General features: G+C 43.6%; 3 protein-coding genes across 3 annotated transcripts; 2 read left to right on the forward strand and 1 right to left on the reverse strand.

Annotated features, from left to right (window-relative positions):
* The first annotated feature begins 358 nt into the window (after positions 1 to 358).
* Positions 359 to 9,173, forward strand: znf592 (zinc finger protein 592). The gene is made up of 9 exons (XM_084452407.1): positions 359 to 452; positions 887 to 3,165; positions 3,420 to 3,598; positions 3,992 to 4,165; positions 5,033 to 5,192; positions 6,319 to 6,591; positions 6,817 to 6,929; positions 7,022 to 7,163; positions 7,329 to 9,173. The coding sequence occupies exons 2-9, from the start codon at positions 907 to 909 to the stop codon at positions 7,839 to 7,841; spliced, it is 3,813 nt and encodes a 1,270-aa protein (XP_084308533.1). The 5' UTR covers positions 359 to 452; positions 887 to 906; the 3' UTR covers positions 7,842 to 9,173.
* A 3,331-nt stretch (positions 9,174 to 12,504) lies between these two features.
* kti12 (KTI12 chromatin associated homolog) lies at positions 12,505 to 16,631 on the forward strand (the record flags this gene model as incomplete). Its single annotated transcript, XM_084452684.1, has 9 exons — positions 12,505 to 12,655; positions 12,847 to 12,898; positions 13,002 to 13,054; positions 13,160 to 13,215; positions 13,459 to 13,538; positions 14,882 to 15,041; positions 15,257 to 15,319; positions 15,463 to 15,531; positions 16,458 to 16,631. 9 exons carry the CDS (start codon positions 12,505 to 12,507, stop codon positions 16,599 to 16,601), a joined length of 828 nt encoding a protein of 275 aa, XP_084308810.1. The 3' UTR covers positions 16,602 to 16,631.
* A 1,209-nt stretch (positions 16,632 to 17,840) lies between these two features.
* Positions 17,841 to 18,680, reverse strand: ch25hl1.1 (cholesterol 25-hydroxylase like 1, tandem duplicate 1; the record flags this gene model as incomplete). The annotated part of the gene is given in 2 exon segments (XM_084452516.1): positions 17,841 to 18,257; positions 18,261 to 18,680. Coding segments are annotated over 2 exon segments (837 nt in total).
* Between the last annotated feature and the right edge of the window lie 1,121 nt (positions 18,681 to 19,801).

The following is a 19,801-nucleotide window of genomic DNA, read 5'->3' on the forward strand; positions in this document are numbered from 1 at the left end:
GTTTACACATGCACCAAACTCGCGGCGAGTTGCGTCAAAAAGTGGCAGGCCTGCGCAGGGTGAGGAAGGAAGGAGGAGTAGGAGAGAGGGAAGAAGATTGCATACTATACTGTAACAGTAACGTAGCTAGCGGCTGTAGCTAACTACTATAGCTAGCTAGCAAACTTGCATTTGTACACTCATGTCGCAGCTAGTTAATTATATAATATTTTCAACTGATAGTTAGTTTTCGATATTAAACTGCTGAGGGACGTATCGGTTAAAGTACTTTAATATAAAGACGTTTGTAGCACCATATAGCCAGCTCCTTAATGAGGCGGTTGTCATCTGACAGCGATGGCTAGCTAGCACTAGGCTAGCTCTATTGGTTTTGTTGTCAACAAGAATTCGCCTGGCAAGGACCGAGACTGGCTTTGGCGCATAATGGTCTCAAAGCGGTTGTCATGAAATAGGTGAAGTCTTCTGTTTAACTGTATGTAAGCCCAGCTAGCTAACTCCAAGCCTGTGTTTCCCAAACTGTGTTAGCTAGCTAACGTTAGTGCTAGCTAGTTTACGTCGCTGGCTGTCAGAAATGCTATCCTGTTAGCTACGTTAGCTTGCTAGCTAGCCTAACTACGCCAACCTACTGTAAACACTAGTGCAACGTAGCTTGCTAGTTATAACGGATTCTGTTTGTAATGTGTGTATTCAGCACCATAGTGCTATGTAGTTGTCATCTAGCTAGGTAATTGCGTCACGGCTTCTGACAAGCTAACAACAGGCCATTATTGCTGACTAGCTAGCATTTTGTTACATTGTTAACTAGTTACATGTAAAATTCACACTATCACATTATTGTATTGTTTTAATGCATTTATCTTAAGTTAATGTTCTTATTGTACCTCAGGTATTCTGCAGCATCCTAACATGGGTGACATGAAGACACCAGATTTCGATGATCTTTTGGCTGCCTTTGACATCCCAGATGCCACCAGTTTGGATGCCAAGGAGGCCATCCAGGAGAACCATGATGACGGATCAGCTGAGGGTCACCTGAAACACGCTGGGATATGTCTGGATGACGGCTTATCTGTTCACCACACTGTGGCTACGTCTGATGTTCCTGCTGTCAGTGTTATTGTGAAGAACACGAGCCGCCAGGAGTCGTTGGAAAGTGTTGGAGAGAGAGAGGGACCCCCCTTGCAAAATGGATTCAGGGGTCCGGGCACCTCATTGGAGCCTCACCTGTTATCTCATAGTGGTTCTCTTATGTCCACATTGAATGGTGACAGTTCTAGGGGGTTTTTAGCGAAGGCCCCAGTCCAGCATAAGCCAGAAGGAACGCCATCCTTTTCCCAGGCCTTTAACCAGTTCAGTCCCATCTCTAGTCCTGAATCTGAAGACACCCAGAGCAATGGTGTCGACGTCCGTCCAAATCAAGAGCGACCTTACTTCCCAGATGCTCGTGTGTCTACATCTATCCAACCCACATTATCTTATAATCAGAAAAAACAGCTATCCCTGAGCATGTTTGACAAGTGGCATAAAGAAGACGCACCTGGGAACATTCTGGAGTGTCGAAGAGAATCCACCAAGACCGAGGAGAAGGAAATGTCTTACAGCTATGTCAGAGACTACATAGATAGGGCAGATTGTCAGAGCAGTGCAGTGCACCCCACAAATGATCAGTGTAGTAGTGTTGGGATCAACTGCAACACGAGAGCAGAGTCGATCGCGCCCGCCAATCGTCCATGCGTCAAAGCCTCCAAACTGTCATCTTGTCTTGAGGCACTAGTGGCTTTGAATGCCAGAAAAGATCCTGGTGAACAAACCAACCCCGGAGATTCATTGGTGTCTCAGAACAACGACGTGAAGATTAGTCCGAGGGTGCCCCTGTCTCCGCGGAGCCCCTGCAGTCCTCTCGACACCGTGAAGCCCCTGCTGAAGCCACCGGACAGCCCCGGGAGCGTCTACAGCGACAGCAGTGGCAAGGCATCGCCGGCGTTGGCGTCCAGCTCCTCTCCGGCCATACCGCGGGTCAGGATCAAAACCATTAAGACCACCACCGGGCAGATCAAACGGATGGTTACCAGCGTGCTGCCCGATTCGGAGACGGAAGACATCCAGTCTGCCTGCGAGTCCTCTCCGTCCCAGAGTTTGACTGCGGACGAGTCCTACCCTGGTATGTCCCCCTCCCAGCCCCGCAGTGTGATCGATGATAATATCGCGGGTGGCCCTGTCAAAAGTTCGCCAGGAGGGACCCAGTCAGCAAACGTTTCTCATATCAAATCAGAAGGGAACTTTAAGAAGGCCGGGCTAGTGCAGTCCCCTACCATTTTCCATAATTCCAGCAGCCCTGCCATGAAGTCGGTACCTGTTGCTCAGCAGGGGCTCAAACAGAAGCAGATAACCTCTGCCCAGGCAGGCGGTCCTGCCAACACGAGCTTTCTTCCCAAAGCGATGCACTTGGCTAATCTGAACCTGGTCCCCCACAGCGTCGCCGCCTCGGTCACGGCGCGGGCCGTCCACCAGCAGAGCCAGCAGCACGCGCTGTCCACCTCCTCCGCCGTGGTATGTAGTACGGTACCGCTGGTGCACCAGGTGAAGCAAGCTGCGCCCGCCCCGCACGCCGCCGCTCCCAGCTCGGCGGCAGGGACCCTCAGCAGGCTCCTGAACAACGCCAACCCTGTGCCCACGTACGTGCCCAACCTGGCCCCGCCGCCCGAGAGTAACATTAGCCTGCCGCCGCGCGGATATTGCTGCCTCGAGTGCGGGGACTCGTTCGGGGTGGAGAGGAGTCTCGCCTATCACTACAGCAGGAGGAGCGTTCACATCGAAGTCGCCTGCACCCACTGTGCAAAGACCATGGTGTTCTTCAACAAGTGTGCCCTGCTGGCACACGCGCGGGAACACAAGAACAAAGGGATGGTGATGCAGTGCTCGCAGCTCTTCATGAAGCCCATAGCCGAGGGGCAGATGTTCGCTCCCCTGAGGGCCGAGCCTTCTGCGGGCGTCGGCTCTCACGAGCCCCCGTCGTCCTCCACTAAAGGGCAGCCAGTCATGCCTCTCTATCCTGACAAAGTCATCAGACACAGACTGCGCTGCCTGGAGTGTAACGAGCAGCTGTCTGACTACAGAGCTCTGGCCGGCCATTACCAGAGGCTTTCAGACGATAAGGATGGACTGGTTAGTAGAGCAGTTCTCTTCATATTCATTATCATGTTGTGGATAATGGGCTTCATAGCTATCCCAATAGCAAGAGCACGTCCTGCAACAGGACGCTTACTTTAGGAGGTCTCCTGATGACACATACCTCAGGAAGCTGTAAATCTTTAAATGAAAATATTTAGACTTATACGGTGAAAAACAAGTTTGGGTTGAAAACACCCCATGAAGAGTTGCAATGATTCCATCTATCTGTGTTGGTTTGTCTTTTGTAGATGTGTAAGGTGTGCTCAATGCTGTTGCCCAACAAGTGCAGCTACAGAGCTCACCAGCGCATCCATGCTCACAAGTCCCCTTACTGCTGCCCGGAGTGTGGTGCCCTCAGTCGCTCTGTGGACATACAGAAGCATGTGAAGGAGAACTGCCTACACTATGCACGCAAGGCTGGATACAAGTGAGTAAGCCCCTTCCTTAATACACTGTGGAGAGGATCATTTAGCATGTATTCTTAAAGGGGCACAGTCACACTCGTTTCAATTGATATTATTTGGATTAAATGCTTACATTCTGTGTGTAGGCCTTTTTAAAATCGCCATCAGTGTTGCTGTTTCCCTACATGGAAAACAGAACGTCACTGGACGCTTTTGGCTTTTGAAGTTTTTCCTATGATTTAGTATTTCCAATGTATATAGGAAACGGCTACACTGATGATGATTTTGAAAATTTAATCCAAATCATATCAACTGAAACATGTGTGACTGGCCGTTTTACAGCATCAGTCATGATCATACATGTGGTCACAGGTTTTCACTGCTCACTGCTCCTCCATTCCTCTCTCGTCTTCCAGGTGTCTTCACTGTGAAAGGATTTTCACCTCGTTCAGTGTGCAAAAGAGTCACATTGAAGAAAAACACTGTGAGGTCTTCTACAAGTGCTCCATCTGTCCAGTGGCCTTCAAGTCTTCTGAAGGTTGTCAAATGCATATGAAAAATAAGCACAATGCAAGCAGAATGTCACCTCAGTAAGTATATTCCTGATAGATTAAACTAGTTTTGATACCAGGTGGAGTTCTATGGACACCAACTAAATACTGTACATCTGCTATCACACCAGCTTAGCCCATCCGATCAATTTATCTGATTTAGTCCATTACTGTATATGCCCTTGCCCCCCACCCCAGAACATAGCAGTCCTGTTGTTGGCAAGTCCCATCTGAATGATAGCTTGGTTTGGCTATTATTTGCAAGCCAGCTACTAACTACTATTGGGTGGACAATTATAGAACACACTAATGTTAGGCAAAGCTGAGCAAAGGCAAAACAATTCTAGAGTAGGCTGACGTGAGGTAATAGTTCAACGTTTGTACAGTATCAGGGCATCTGCACTATTTTGGGAAAAGCTGCAGCTCCTTGCTGCTGATGAACACTCTTCCAGAATTCTAGAGTAGGCAGCTGGAATGCTGGGGACAGGGTTCTATTTGAAGCAGTGGGTGCATTAAGTAGCTGAGCGCTCAGTCAGCGATCAGTGATCAGAATTCACTTAACGGGTTGCTCAGTTACGCTCAGACTGATCTGCTCAGAGCACAAGTGAGCAGTTTTGAACTATGATCTGTTTGAGCCAAACACCACGTCATAATCATCATCATCACCTGAGCAAAAAAAAAACAAGGGGCGCGTTTTGGCTTGGGAATCGTTGGGACGCTGTTCGCTAATCACACACGATTGACAACAGGTGAAAAGTGCTCCTAAACTTGTCTGAAATTGCCTGGCCCCGGCTAATCGCTCCGTAGCAGCTATAATTAATGTTAGATGTTTGATAGATGCATGTGTTAGAGATACGGTATGTGTTAGATGGAAACTGTGTTCTAATAGTGTTTTCTTTGTTGCAGGTTCATCTTTAAGTGTTCTTGTGAAACAGTGTTCAAGAAAAAGCAGCTGTTGTTTCAGCACTTCCATCAGAAAGCCAAACAGTTTGCCACCTGTGTGTTCAAGTGTCCGGAGTGCACATCAGTCTTCACCCACAAGCTGCTGTTAATGCAGCATTTTAAGGTTTGTACAGTGAATCCAGAAAATACTTGCACCCCTTCACTTCACTTCAACAACATTTTGTTGTTACCACCTCATTTGAAAATGGATTTTTGTTCATTCAATTCATTTTTTCCTCATAAATCTACACACAATACCACATAACGACAAAGTGAAAAAAATATATTTTCAAATGTTTTATTTATTTATTTATTTTATTACAAAAAGAAATATCACATGTACATAGGTATTCACACCCTTTACTCAGTACTTTTTTGAGGCACCTTTGGCAGTGATTACAGCCTCAAGTCTTCTTGGGTATGACCCTACAAGCTTGCCACACCTGTATTTGGGGTATTTCTCCTATTCTCTGCAGATCGTCTCAAGCTCTGTCAGGTTAGATTGGGAGCGTCGCTGCACAGCTACAATACTTTCAGGTCTTCCAGAGATGTTCAATCTGGTTCAACTAGGCCAGACTGGGCCACTCAAGGACATTCACAGACTTGTCCCGAAGCCACTCCTTCATTGTCTTGGCTGTGTGCTTAGGGTTGTTGTCCTGTTGGAAGGTAAACCTTCGCCCCAGTCTGAGGTCCTGAGCGCTCTGGCCTGTCATGTGCCTTTGGGAGAGGCTTCCCACTGGCCACTCAACCATAAAGGAAGCAGTGAACCGCCACTCACAGAATAGACACTATAGTCTTCTATAATAATATTTTTTAAAGTTTTATTTAGGAATATACAGTTTAGTCTTCTATAATAATATAATGAAACTATGTTTTATTTAGGCAAATGGATAGGTTTCGGCCTTAAGCCATCATCAGCGAGTCATGCTGGTTGTGTGCACTCTTACGCCTAACCCACTCTACCATAAAATGTTTATATTTCATTTGCTAAAATAAAAACTTTGTTATTATGGACTATTGTGTGTAGATTCATGAGGGAAAATTGAATTTAATCCATTTTGGAATAAGATAACATAGCAAAATGTGGAAAAAGTGCAGGGGTATGAGTGCTTTCAAGATGCACTATCGGCCTGCCATAAGAATGAACGGGGCAGTTCAGAATGGACTGGAGTTTAGTTGTATTGAAGACGGCCCAGTTGAGAATGGTTTACATAATTGAGTTGTGCTCTATGTCTGTCTCTGTTCTGTAGAGTATACATGGTGGAATCTTCAGAGAGGAGCTGGAAAAAAGCACTAAACCAACAGAATGGACCTCTCAGCACCAAGACATTTCTTTAGCACCCCACCAGCAGAAGGTTCACAGTCCTGTCAAACACCCGGATGTTGCCAGAAAGAAGGCCAGCCTGGTGGCTCGTGACGGCAAGCCTAGTGTGAGGAGCGCTGGTTGGACGTGTGGCGAGTGCCTCCTCTGGCTCCCTGACCGAGACACGTATTTATCCCACATGAAAAGCAGCCATGGGAGGGTGAGGAGTCACACAATCACTGCACTGGAAACCACTGATTGGTCTCCTAAACTTAGGACTGTGTCTCTCTGACAAATAAAGACTGAGGCCTTTCTTAATGCCCGTATCAGAAATGTATAATCAGCCTGTACTGTAACAGTAGCAAGCCTGTAATTATGTTAACTGTTGAAATCCCTGCTCTGTTTGTGGTTTAGTCACTGAGATTTCGGTCTGTGCTTTTTACAGTCACTGAAGAGGTATCCCTGTCGACAGTGTGAGAGATCTTTCAATTCCTCTACAAGTTTGAGAAGACACATCCGCAATGACCATGATGGAAAGAAGAAGACCTACACCTGCTGGTAAGATAGTCTGTTACCGTTGTCTCCAAATTGGTCTGTATTCATCAAAGAGATTATTCTAGACTGGCTTACTGTTGTTATGTTTTCCTAAGGTATTGCACAGATGAGAAGAGAACATTTCCCTCCAGCGTAGCGTTGAGGAACCACATCAGTTTGATGCATGGAATCAAGAACCCTGACTTCAGCCTCATGACAAAAGCAGCCACACAGGATCTTAGCAAGACTTATGGAGAGGTGAGTTTATCATAGTTTAACATTTCCATTTTTGAAGAGTTTGCTAATTATTGTTGCCTGGTTCATAGGAAATGGTGTACCCTGAACAATCTAAATTGAACAGGTTCCAGGAGGTATCTTAACAGAGTATTGTGCACCTGTTTGTGGGTTCTTTTTGACTTGCAGGAGCTTATCTCCAAAAGACCTGCCATGGACAGCCAAGGAGATGGTCCAGACAGTGTTACGTGTCCAGGGGGCCCCTCAGCCAAGCGCTTGAAAACTCAATTTCGTTGCTCAAAGTGTGGCTTCATCACAGGGGACAGTGCACAGTTCCAGCAGCACATACCTCAGCATAAAACAGATGAGGACACTCCCCAATGCCTACACTGTGGGCTGTGTTTCGCATCTCAGCTGTCTCTCAATAGACACCTGTTCATCGTGCACAAGATCAAAGACACTGAGGAGGGGGAGGGAGAGAAGGAGAGGAAGCCAGCGCTCAGAGTGGATCTGCACAAGAAGGAGGTCAAAACAATGGAAGTGAATGAGATAACTAACTTACCACCAACTGTTGAAGCTCATCTTTCACAGAGGGAAGACACTACAAGACTGCACTGTGAGAAGACCTTTAACTACTCCACATCCAGCTCTCACCTGGAGAGCCCAGCAGATACTCTTCCTCGGGCAGAACAGGGGAAATGAGCCTTTGACCTCTTGAAAGCTGCTAGTGTCTTGTTCTTTTCATAATAACTGAAGATGCTTGATGTGCAGCAAGTGCTGCACTGAAGTGGTACTTTCCTTTGGCCTTTAAAATAATACATTTCAAGCCACTCAGACTTGCATTTATTTCACATCAAATATTAAGTTGTTCCATATATTCATGGGACTGGGAGACTGGTTTCTTACAATTGAGACAATGAAAATATAATGTAGGTAGCTGAAAATGTGTATGCCTACTTGTTTTGTTATTTTGTCAGTTAATTTCATTTTTCACACAATTTTGGCCATTTTTCACACAATTTTGACTTATGCATGTTTATATTATATAGCCTATTATCTACTGAAAAGCAACTGATACACAACCATCACCATGTAAAGGTATTGCTTTTAAGTATTCCTTGAATGTCTCTAACCACCCCTAAAGACTCAGGAATGTTAACACGTCCCTCACCCCCTTAAATCATAGCTGATTATATCATGTAGCTCTACTGTAGCTTCATCCATTTTGAAGCGATTTCTACAAGATCAAATGTAGGAGGAGAGTTGGTGAAAAATGTAATACGTTATACTATGAAAAAAGTACTCTTTCTGTTGAAGCCTGAAGAAGTGGATTATCTGTCCTTTCAGATGCTTTAATATCTCACATATCTATTGTAAATGTACAAAACAGCGGTTGCATGCGAGATTGTAACATTTTCTTTAATTGTGCTTATTGTTAGTGTAAGAAGACAAAGGTGTTCAAAAATAGCAGCACGTCAGTGAGGCGTTATAACAGGACACGGAAAGAACAGTAGAGAAACCAGGGTAAATTGCAAATGAAAATCAATACCAAATGTTGAAATGTGAAGGTTTATGTGAGTGCATGTGAAACCTGAGACAGTAGACCAGTGCAGTGATCCTACCTCCATAGCTACATGTATCAGTGATTGTTCAACACCGTAAGTCTTTGGAGACGTGATCAGTGGGCCTGTCTTTCTCTCTTGTCTCTGCAATGTCAAGTGTTTTATCTTGAAAGTATCATCCTCGCACATCATTCAGTTTTATGAATTGCATCGAGGATTTGTATATCTGTGGTCACATTGACTTGTCTAGCTAGTAAACTTTATATTTAATTGTTGTATGAACTTATTTTCTCAGTTAAACAGTGTTCGTCCTTTAAACAACACATTCACTATTAAACCTCAGTGGTATGACATGTATCCACATCTCACTGTTTTTGTATTACCTGTTAAAAGAAATTTGTACTTTTGATAATATGTAGCCTCTAATATGCATACAACAGCTAATTAACACTCCTTAATTGCAGCATTTCGTAAGCCATCACCTGTATTTAGCGTTTCATCCTGCAGGGCATCGAGCCTTGCCGTTATGTTTACTTCAATAAATTGCAAGGTATGTGAACTTGGATGTCATTTGTGTCCTTGATACAGTAGGGTCGTAAGTTAGAACCAGGCGCTCAATGCATGAGAGTGCACCAGGTGGACTGCAATTTCATTGTGACAAGCTCTCCTCTCCGACATTCAGCATCCCTTCGTCCTCATACGACCTGCTGCTTCAGACCCTGTCATCATTGTCAGTTACGTCCAATAAGCGCCAGGATGGGTGACCAACCAGTTTTTGATCACTGACTTCATCTCATTAGAATATGAAGCTCGCCGATCGCAATATAAAAGTCTGCAGTCGCTGACAGGAGAGCACAAGTTTCCCCAGAGCTAGCCTGCCCAGTAAATGTTCCTTTGTGGCCCAGAAAGGCATAATGACATGCACGGTGACCTACAGAACGGGACTCCTGTCTTCCTTTGTTGTGATCTCATATATAGCCATGACTTCTTCAATGAGTCTTGATTTAACTGAACTAAGAAATAAAGTGTCAAATATCAAGGTAAATCCGAGGGGAAATCTCTGGGCGACAGGTGAGTCCATTTTGTATAGGTTACTTGAATGTATTTATTCCATAGTGCTCTGTGAAATGCTCCTAGCTAATAGATTTATACTTTTCCAGTAGCTTGCTTGATCGTCTCGTTGAGAGAGGTCAGGGAAGAATTTTTACAGTTCACTTATTTCGGCCCCTGGGTGAACTGGTGTTTTACCTTCTTCTGGAAAATGTAGGGGCAGGACTTATATATGTCCATCGCCCCTTTGCTCTCTGTGCAAGAGCATTGTGTTGCCTCTGTCTATGAAATGCGCTATACAAATAAAGTTTGATTTGATTAGGCTAGGCCTACTGTTTATTTATTTACTTATTTATTTATTGAGAATTGATTGCCATTGATCATATTTCTGGATTTTATTATATGCCCCCTCAGGTCATTTCATGGGCAAGAAAAGTGTTGTGGATAGCTTTCCAGAGTCGCCCTTCGGAGACTCTGCGCCTCAGTCTGAGTCTGTCAGCGCTGTGGACGAGGCGGAGGACTGGAAAGAGCTGATCATTCAGGAGGTGCTGAGAACTGCTCTGAAGGCTCGGCAGACACAGCTGGAGCACGGGGACCAGGTATAGGAATGATTATGATGTCCTATAGACCCTTTTCTGTGCAATGTCATCATCCTGTTTCGAAATTGCGCAGGCATCGCTGTAATGACACCTGTCAATTAATCGATGCATTTGATTGATGCAACCACGAGTGTTGCGCATCCGTAGTCATTCTTTTGTTGCTAAAATGCGCGCGCACACTTAATTGTTACCAACAACATTGCAACATTTTGACAGCATTCTTTTTACTTTTTAGATGACGGGTCTCCTTGTAAAATTACTACTGAGGGACTGAGCCTCCATCATCCAATGAAACTCACAAGACATGACGTTTCAAGTGTATTTGTACAATTATCACATGAATCTTGCAATCAATCAATTGTTATTTGTTTAGACAGTGACTGTGGGAAGATATTTAACAATTTATATATAGAATTATAATACATATGTATGCCTGTTTAAAAAAAGTAGGTCTGATATATTTTATGTGTTTGGATGTAATGTCATGCAATATACTATTTCAAAAACGACACTTGTGTCATTTGTTCATTTATATCGATAGTTTTACTAGGCTCTTAACTCTTTATTCTAGTAGGCCTACATTACAATAATTTTTACACAGCGTGATTCGATGTTGTGCTGTTTCACATTTTGGTTATAGAGCACTTTTGTTTGCCCCCTGGAAACTAAAACTATTAAAATCTGCTTTTACATTATTTTCTGTTGTGTAGCCTACTGCGTTACATTATTATAGGTTATTCAAAAATAGTGTAGGCCTAATAGGTTAAATAGCCTACTATTGTGTCCGCCGGTCGAGAGATAGGCCTAGGCTACTGTAAATACTGTGTGTTTAGGTCGAGACATATTGTAGCCTAAATAGGCTACTTCAGAGATTTTTTAAAGAGGCTCTGCTCTGCTGGTTAGGGGTTAGGGTTATTGAGGTGGGGTTGGGGTCAGGGTTGTTGGGGTTGGGGTGGCGTTATTGGGGTGGGTTTAGGGGTTAGGCTATTCTGTGTTCGGAATCGCTCCCTATTCACTATATAGTGCACTATATGGGGCGTCAGCCATTTTGTTTGTAGTGTCCGAATTCTCCACGGAATTTTCGTTCCCTATTCATGGGTACCAAGTAGGCCTAGTCCTAGACCTGCCATCTGTGTGTCCTCCACAGGTGTATCAAGTGGTTTAATTGGCTCTAGTGCATAGAATCCTATGCTGTGTAGGGCACAAATATGGTAATTCACCTTGTTTTCCAGGGAACAGTGCATACCCTACATTTTTCCGTTCCCTAGGTAGTTCACTACATGGTGAACCCCGTGAGGGAACGAGAGAGCGATTCCGAACACAGAACTAGTCTTTTTTTTTCCTTTTTTCTTATTATAATAGCATCACCTTACATGTTATTCAAAACAATCAATACCAACATCTTAGGTATGTAAATTTAACAAAACAACGGTAGGGGGGGCTACAAATCTATACAAAAAATTAAGCACTGTACAAGCAGTAGTCTTAGCTTTTTCTTTCACAGAATGTCGAATTGAATCAATATACTGTATATGAGTTTAGTTGGCTATTTGATTGCAACTTTGATGCATTTTCACAAGTAGGCTAATTACGGGTATTTATCGGTCTATTATGAGTCTGTATGAAACAAGACACCACTTATAGAATTTGGTGCATTTTAACATACGTTTCAGTCATCCGGACATTTCAGAGATACGAACGACCTTCGGTCCCGTTGGGTTCGGATAAGTGGGGTCCTACTGTAGGCTACATTGTAAATTCTCTGCTAAAGACAATAAAACATGGCTTTTTACCTGTACATTTACATTTATGAATATGGAACTTATAGCCATTATAGGCTAATGATAATATTAATCATTAATCAGTAACCTATAGGCTACTCAGTGATTTCCTGTTTGTTAGTTCCCAGGAGACCAAACAATATATTCTTCCAAAATAAAGAAAAACTTTCATCGATATTCTCAGTAATAAAAACACACAGATTTTGCCAGAATTTTCTCACACTTGGGCATTGCCAAAACAAATGTACAACCATTATGTACAACAGTCTCAGGACATCACACAGAACTACAGTCACGCTCGCTACTACCACTTCCGGGTTATGTCAGCTTGCTAGCTGTGCATGGTCATGCTTCCACAGTGAAAACTATAACTATGCCCCTGATAGTGATGTGTGGCTTTCCCTGCTGTGGTAAAACACAAAGGGCAGCGGAGTTAAAGGAATATTTTGAGCAGAACACAGAGAAAAAGGTTTATGTTGTAGGAGATGGAACGCTGGGGGTTGAGAAGAACGCCGTATATGCAGGTAGGCTAGCCGTACAGCTAAATCTAATCAAACCTTTTTTTTTTTTACATAGCCTAGCCTAGGCTTCTACACTTACAACAACAACAACACGTAAGGCAACACTGCGCTTCACAGGAAATGGAGGAAATGCATATGTTTACTATTAAAGCTAGTTATGTGTGACTGCAAGTCCTAGTCGATGTGTTTCACAGATCCCCAGAGTGAGAAAAACGTGAGAGGAGCTTTAAGAGCCGATGTGGAGAGGTGAGTTTACAAGGCAAAATAGCCGACACGATCCTCTAGAAAGTTTAATCTCTGAAAAGTTGTTACCAGATCTGAGTCTGACGACTCTGTTCACTTGTATTAGGAGGGTCAACAAAGATGACATTGTCATTCTGGATTCACTGAATTACATCAAAGGTAGACTACATGTTTCTCCCATCTGTTATAGCCTACACCTTTAAACAATGATTGTTCTCATCACCTATCCTTAGAAAAATGTTAACCTGCACTCTTCATCTCTAGGTTACCGATATGAACTGTTCTGTCTGATCAAACACACACAGACGCCTCATTGTCTGGTAAGTACAGAGAAGCATGCGCCTCTGCCGTCCCTTTCCCAGCTTGGTACATACGTAGCCTAGGTCTGTATGTTTTGTTTCACTTTTCCTAATTGCATTAATCAGTTTAGCCATGGTTGACCATTGCACTCCGTTGTCCCACTATGACATAATACTATACTTACGTGAGATTGGGGTAACTAGATTTATACAGCCTATTTGAACATTTATAATAAATGTAGCCTATTATTTAATGCGTTGTAGGTGTACTGCTTGACGTCGGCAGAGGTGAGCGCAGAGTGGAACACGAACAGGGATGCTGATGAGCAGTACACCCCAGAGATGTGAGTAGCTGGTCTATACCGTTTCTTACTCGCTGGAAATAGGAATGTGTGTACAGATGGGTGAGAAAGGATAAACCAACATAATGTGTCTTGGTAAGGTGCTGAGCCACCACACCAGAACAGCTTCAATTCACCTTGACGTAGATTCTACAAGTCTCTGGAACTCTACTGATGGGATGGCACACTTTTCCCACCATATTCCCTCTTTTAGGCTGTGTGTCCAACGGCGAGCTGTATGCACCTGAACAACGGCAAACTTACAGCTGCTCACAGCGCACTGGGAAAGCTAGTGGACTGGCTAGGCTACCGATGGCTCACATTAGCACCGAGACTGTAGATTACCTAGCTAAATTAAGACTAATGTTAGCTAGTGCTAACGTTCGCTGTCTCTGCAGTCTTGCCGAAAACTAACCATCTTCGTCAGAACAGCCTTTTACAGCCAACGCTTTAGCCCAAAAAGTTTAACTTCTTTGAACTGAAAAAAAAGCCTAGAGCCCATGGCGCTATAGCGCTAAAAGTGCTTGGAACACAGCTCTCTCTAGAGCTCTCTGGAGCTGTAAAATCCAGCTCTCTGGTTGACACTAGTGTTTTAATTATGCTGATGGAGAGCGCTGTCTAACAATGGATAGCATAAGAGCCATCGGACCCCCTCATTGTAAGGGTCAAGCATTCACACGCGGCCTGTACTCGCACACGTGTCGAAAATAGGGTGAAGGATGACTCATCTGATCATATCACTTTTTTCCACATCTCTTGTTGACCAATGACTCTGGTTTTTACATAGCTGAACTCTCAAATGTGCATTCATCTTTGAGGGGTTTATTTACTACAACCACCATACCATAATATCCCTCTCTGACAGTCGTATCACGTCCTGCATTGACATTGACATTCTCCGTCACCTGAGAAAGAGTTGCTCTTCTGTTTTCCCCTCAAGTTGCACTAATGCACGAGCATCACGGTCATTGAATGTGCGCTTTCAACCACAATTCCGACCCTATTTACTGACGTCTTCCCCATAGATCTAAATGCAGATGTCACTTTAGTCACTGTTCCTACTGAGACACTAGCCAGTTGAGCAGTCTTTGTGACTGAAGCTTCTGCCAAGGAACCCTCTTTCAAAGTCACTTGCATCTTTTCCTCTTGCCATCTTGATCCAAAATTGAGGTCAGCTGGGCCTGCATCATACACCTGTACGGAAGCACCTAGATTCCACAGCACACCTGTATGGAAGCATCTGCATTCGTTATGTTTCTCCACTCATGTATTCAGGTTTTTTCCTTTAATTAGTCACTCGTCTCTATGTATAATATAGAATAATTAGTTCTGGTTCTGGTTTGCAGCTTAGATGAACTGGTGCTGAGATTTGAAGCGCCGGACTCCAGGAACAGATGGGACAGCCCGCTCTTCACAGTTCAGAAAGAGGACACGCTCCCGTTTGAAGCCATCTCTGACGCCATCTTTAAAAGAAAAGCACCCCCTCCTAACCAGTCCACACAGAGTGTGAGGAATTGAGCTAAATTGCGTTCTTTTTCTCTCACACATGCCTGCGGGCGTACACGCACGCACGCACACACGCATGAATGCACACACACACACACACACATGGTGTATACACACACATACTATGTACACACACACTTCAAATGGTCTCGCTGTGTTGATTGTCATAGTGGTTGCTGCACAAGTTTTAATATTGTCTTTTGCCCATATTACAGCAACCACTGTCATCCACTAACTTTTTGTATGAGCTGGACAAAGTCACACAGGATGTGTTGATGGTGAGGCTTCATATTCAGTCTATTCCTCCTCTTGTGTTTCCTCCTACTTGACATGGTTACAGTACGGTCTAAAACATCTGCATTACCTGTGGTCCAGTACTGTCTAACATCTGCATTACCTGTATATATGTTCTATTTTCCAGGCCATTCTCAATTCACAGAAGACAAGTGTTCCTGGGGATCTCATTACAATTCCAGGCGCTACAGAAAAGATATCCTTTACCGTGATATATTTCTCGGATGAAAAATAAGGTCCTAATGTCATTAACATAATGATTGAACACTGTATTTACTTTTTGGTTATTGTCCAGCTCATCATTGTATCTCATCCATGCATGTACAACAGAGTAGGAGGCTTATGCAGCAGGAGTCAGGCATATCCTGTATGGAAATGACCAGATGTATCTGAGTTCCACCAAGTTTGTAGCTGGCTGAAGCGGTGTTTGAGCGGTGGTCACGTGTGTTCTTAAGTCAGAGGCCCAGAGATCAAGCCCTGTGTGTTGAGTGAAGGTGGAGGCAGTGTTAATGAGCGACACACTGACACGTTACACAGATGTCTTAGTAGGCATCTTGGCATGGGCCGTGGGTGGACGTATTTGCATCAAAGACTATCATTTTATTTGATATCGTTAGTAACACGTCAACTGAGCGGCTTGAAAGGTTTTCCCTTCAAGCACATTGAATGTTTGAGAGGAAGATTATTTATTTTGACTGATGTCGTCATCCTGACGGGCATTAGCCAACCTATGAAATATGAAACGGCCAGACTTCTTAGTAGACATTTGGCATGGGCAGTGGGTGGACGGATTTGCATCAAAGACAATCATTTCATTTGATACCCTTAGTAACTGAGCAGCCAGAAAGGTCTTCCCTTCAAGCACACTGAATGTTAGAAGACCAAACCACTTTACTTTGACTTAATATGCAATCTGCATGAGACATCCAAGGAAATCAGATACCTGTGGTTCACTTTAAAGTGGATGGCACCGGTAAACAAGAGCTTGAGAATTCAGTTATACAGCGTTTTTAAGGAAATGATCGTTCACTCCTTGTTTAAATATGTTTGTATAAGAATTTGGGGACCAAGGTGATTTGATACTGCAACATTGCTCATTGTTTCCTTAACCAGGTTCAAAACATAGAACTAACAAGAAGTCTTAACATGGCGGAGCTGCGGAAACTGCGTCGCCAGTTCATCAGCTACTCGAAAACGCACCCAACAGAGAACATTGGACACATCGCTAACATGTTTGTACAGTATCTAAACAAGAGCATCCATTGATGGTACATAAACTGAAAGCCTTTGGTTCTGAGTGTGAAAATGATGTAATACAAATGGCATGTTATTTTTATATTGTCTGGGATAAATAAATGTTTCAATCTTCCTGTGTCTCTGTTTTTTCAGTAGCACCATCATTCCGTTCCGTTGTATCTTATATGTAGGGCTATTATTATTTTTTGTACATTTTGACGTGTTATTGTATTATAGTGGTAATATTACACTGGGTATAACCTGTGAGAATTTCAGGGTTACATTTGCAGTCTTTGCAAAGGGAAATTATGAAATGTTTTTAAAGTAATATTTTGCCATGTTAATCTGGTGCTTGTACAGTACACTGCCATTATCCAGCTCAGTTTAGCCTACTTTCAACATGCTAATTAGATGTTCTTGTTGAGAGGTCCCCTTAAGCTACAGTAGCAGTTATCACAATGACCATTTTGACCCTAATTTGACCCAGCGTTTGCATATGGTCCACATAGTTTTCAATAAGAAGAGATAGTTCAATACTGCTCGTATTACTCATGGAGCCCTGCACTTATTGTCAACCTTTAGTGAGTGCATTTTGTCAGGTGGTCTTGCCTTTGGATGTCAATAGAGATGTACACTCCCATCAACCCCTCTGACTAAACACACATGGACAAATCTTTCAGTGCACTGACCCTAGGTAACTCTTCCTTCTAAACTACTCACCCAGACCCAGGTGATTTGAAAATCAAGTAGGCTACTTTAAGTTATTGGTTCTAAACTCAACTTCACCTGATCATGTGAGTGACCCTTGGATTCGGCAAACATCCTGTGGATTTATTGATCTGAAAGCTTCTAGTCTCAGCAAGAAATGTAAACATGTCTTCCCTTATGTATCTAAGATCCTAGTAATCTTAAAAAGTAATATAATGTAACGTGCATTCGTTGTTGTTAAATAAAGTGATATAAAATAATCATAATAATCAGGGCTGCCAAGTCTCACACATTGAGCATGAGACACGCATTTCAGCCTATTCTCATGCTCACACTTCATAATTCTCACACGGAGAATTGATCAACCCCTAAATACTAGCAGTTCAATGTTCATGGGACCCTTATTTTGAAATTACTTGAAGGAACTCCAAACTTTTGGTCAAAATTGGCAGCCTTGACACTATAAGAAAGTATGTTCTATAAAGAATCAATAACTATAAAGAATCAATAACTTACGGTAATTTATATTTTCATAGAGTTCATATTTTTCATCCATATTATTTACACAGCTTTTTTCTCAGTTTTCCTCTCTACAAGGATGGCAGTCCCAAAGAGTCTGTCCCAGTGGGTAAAGAAAGGTGCAAAGTTCCTGTTGGGCTTCTGGTGGTGCATGTCGTGGGCCGGCGCTCCCCCTAACAGACCCAACGGTACTAGGCGGTTGAAGCTCCATGGGAAGTCGTAACCTATGTGGTCCTCCACGGACAACCAGATGCTGAAGACGGCGAGACTCCAGTTGCTGAGAGGGTGGCACTTCAGCAGGATGGGATCCAGATTGCTCCAGAACCCCACAGCCATCAGTTCTGGGACGCTGAGCTGCTGTGAGGACCAGGAGAAGGGCGCCACATACTCGTGGTGGAGAGCGTGGACCCAGCGGTACAACTGAGGGTTCTTGTGGTGCACTACGTGCCAGATAAAGTACTAAGTGTCAAACAGGAGAAGTGAACCCAGTCCGTCGATGAAGACCTGTGATACAGTTGGAGCTTTGGCCGGCAGCAGTGGTGGAGGCATGATGCAGCTGTGTATCAGGACCCCAGGCAGAACAAACACCAGGTGGTTAAACACAGCCCTGGACAAGCTCTTAGCCATCATCCTCAGTGTGGGACGCCTCTCCTGCTGGATCTTGTAGCGGTGGAAGGCGGGCGCCTTATCTCCCAGGACGTCCAGCACGGCGAAGGGAACACTGAAGAAGAGGTAGCTGGAGAAGGCGAGCAGGACCACGAAGAAAGGAGAGGAGACGAGGGGGCGGTGGTGGAGGAGCAGGTAGTCCCAGAGAGGCTGAAGAAGCCCGTCTGAGGTCCTGGAGGGAACCAGAACCGGGGGCTCCTTAGTGATGTTCCACATGTTGTTGGTCTGGATGCTGGTCTGCGGATGCAGTGAGCAGGGCTGAGTGAAACACCTCCCCTTATATAGTGCTGAGTACAGGACTTTGGCCAATGAGACAACAATCAATTCTTCTCTTTGGAGGATTAACCAAATCCATTAATTCACCAAAAATATATTAAACAGCCCCAATAGATGCTGGCAGTGCTCCTCGTACTAACAGTGAATCAGGTCAGAGTAAGCAGTTTATTGGTAAACCAACAATGAAATAGAGACTGAACAACAGGCTCAAAGAAACCAAGCATATTTCAGATTCTTTTCTGAAAGGAATGCTAATCTTGAATAGAAAAGGGGAGAAGCTCTCTCTCTGCTTAACTGACTGCATGCCTGTTGCATATTGCCTGAGGTACTGTCATCTTCATAATCAAATAGATGCTAATAGTAACCTTCAATACAGGTGATTTGATAATAGTATTTCTCTTATCAATTTGCCACTCGTTTCTGCATTCCAAGGTTCACGCACGCATAACAGAGCCACCTGAACAGATTCACTTTGCAAAACAGACAAACTCTGCTGTACATGTAATGCTTTTAACTGTTTTGAGTGCATGAACCCAAGTATGAAGAAATGTGCCATATCAAAACAGGGTGTATACACGTACTGTATTTGAGTGCCAGTCTGACCTACGTATTTTTTATCATTTAGTACTGTGTGTCCTTATCAATAAACCTCTCCTGGCCAATCAGGGCACCGACTGCGCACTCAGAAAACAGATAAAGCTAATGTGTTGTGAAGTCAAATACAGGTTACCCATGTCAAACCCAGGTCATCTGACATTAAACTCTGGACATGTACAGTACTACAGTAGAATCAGCTAATTCAGTCAATATACAGTAGTGCTGAGTGGGACTAGGAGTTTATGCAATTGAATACAGTCACATTATACCTCATTTTAAGAAATGATCTTGTATTATTACATCCGAACTAAAAACCATGTTATCATTAATTATGTAATAGAGATTTTCTACTGCAGATTTTCCCCATCACTCTGTAGGAACATTTAAAGAGATTTAGGATTTGCCATTTAATCTCCTAACAAGCTGTTGAATGCCGGACTCCTCAAGGCTCCTGTAAATGAGTC

This window comes from Borostomias antarcticus, assembly GCF_949987555.1.
Source record: "Borostomias antarcticus genome assembly, chromosome: 18".
Taxonomy (NCBI): Eukaryota; Metazoa; Chordata; class Actinopteri; order Stomiiformes; family Stomiidae; genus Borostomias; species Borostomias antarcticus.

What these genes read in the sequence shown, in the direction of transcription:
- znf592 (XM_084452407.1), top strand. Translation starts at nt 907, where the DNA reads ATGGGTGACATGAAGACACCAGATTTCGATGATCTTTTGGCTGCCTTT. An exon ending in GCACGCAAGGCTGGATACAA is followed by an intron (nt 3,599 to 3,991) that starts GTGAGTAAGCCC and finishes CTCGTCTTCCAG; the next exon opens with GTGTCTTCACTGTGAAAGGA. An exon ending in AAGAAGACCTACACCTGCTG is followed by an intron (nt 6,930 to 7,021) that starts GTAAGATAGTCT and finishes TGTTTTCCTAAG; the next exon opens with GTATTGCACAGATGAGAAGA.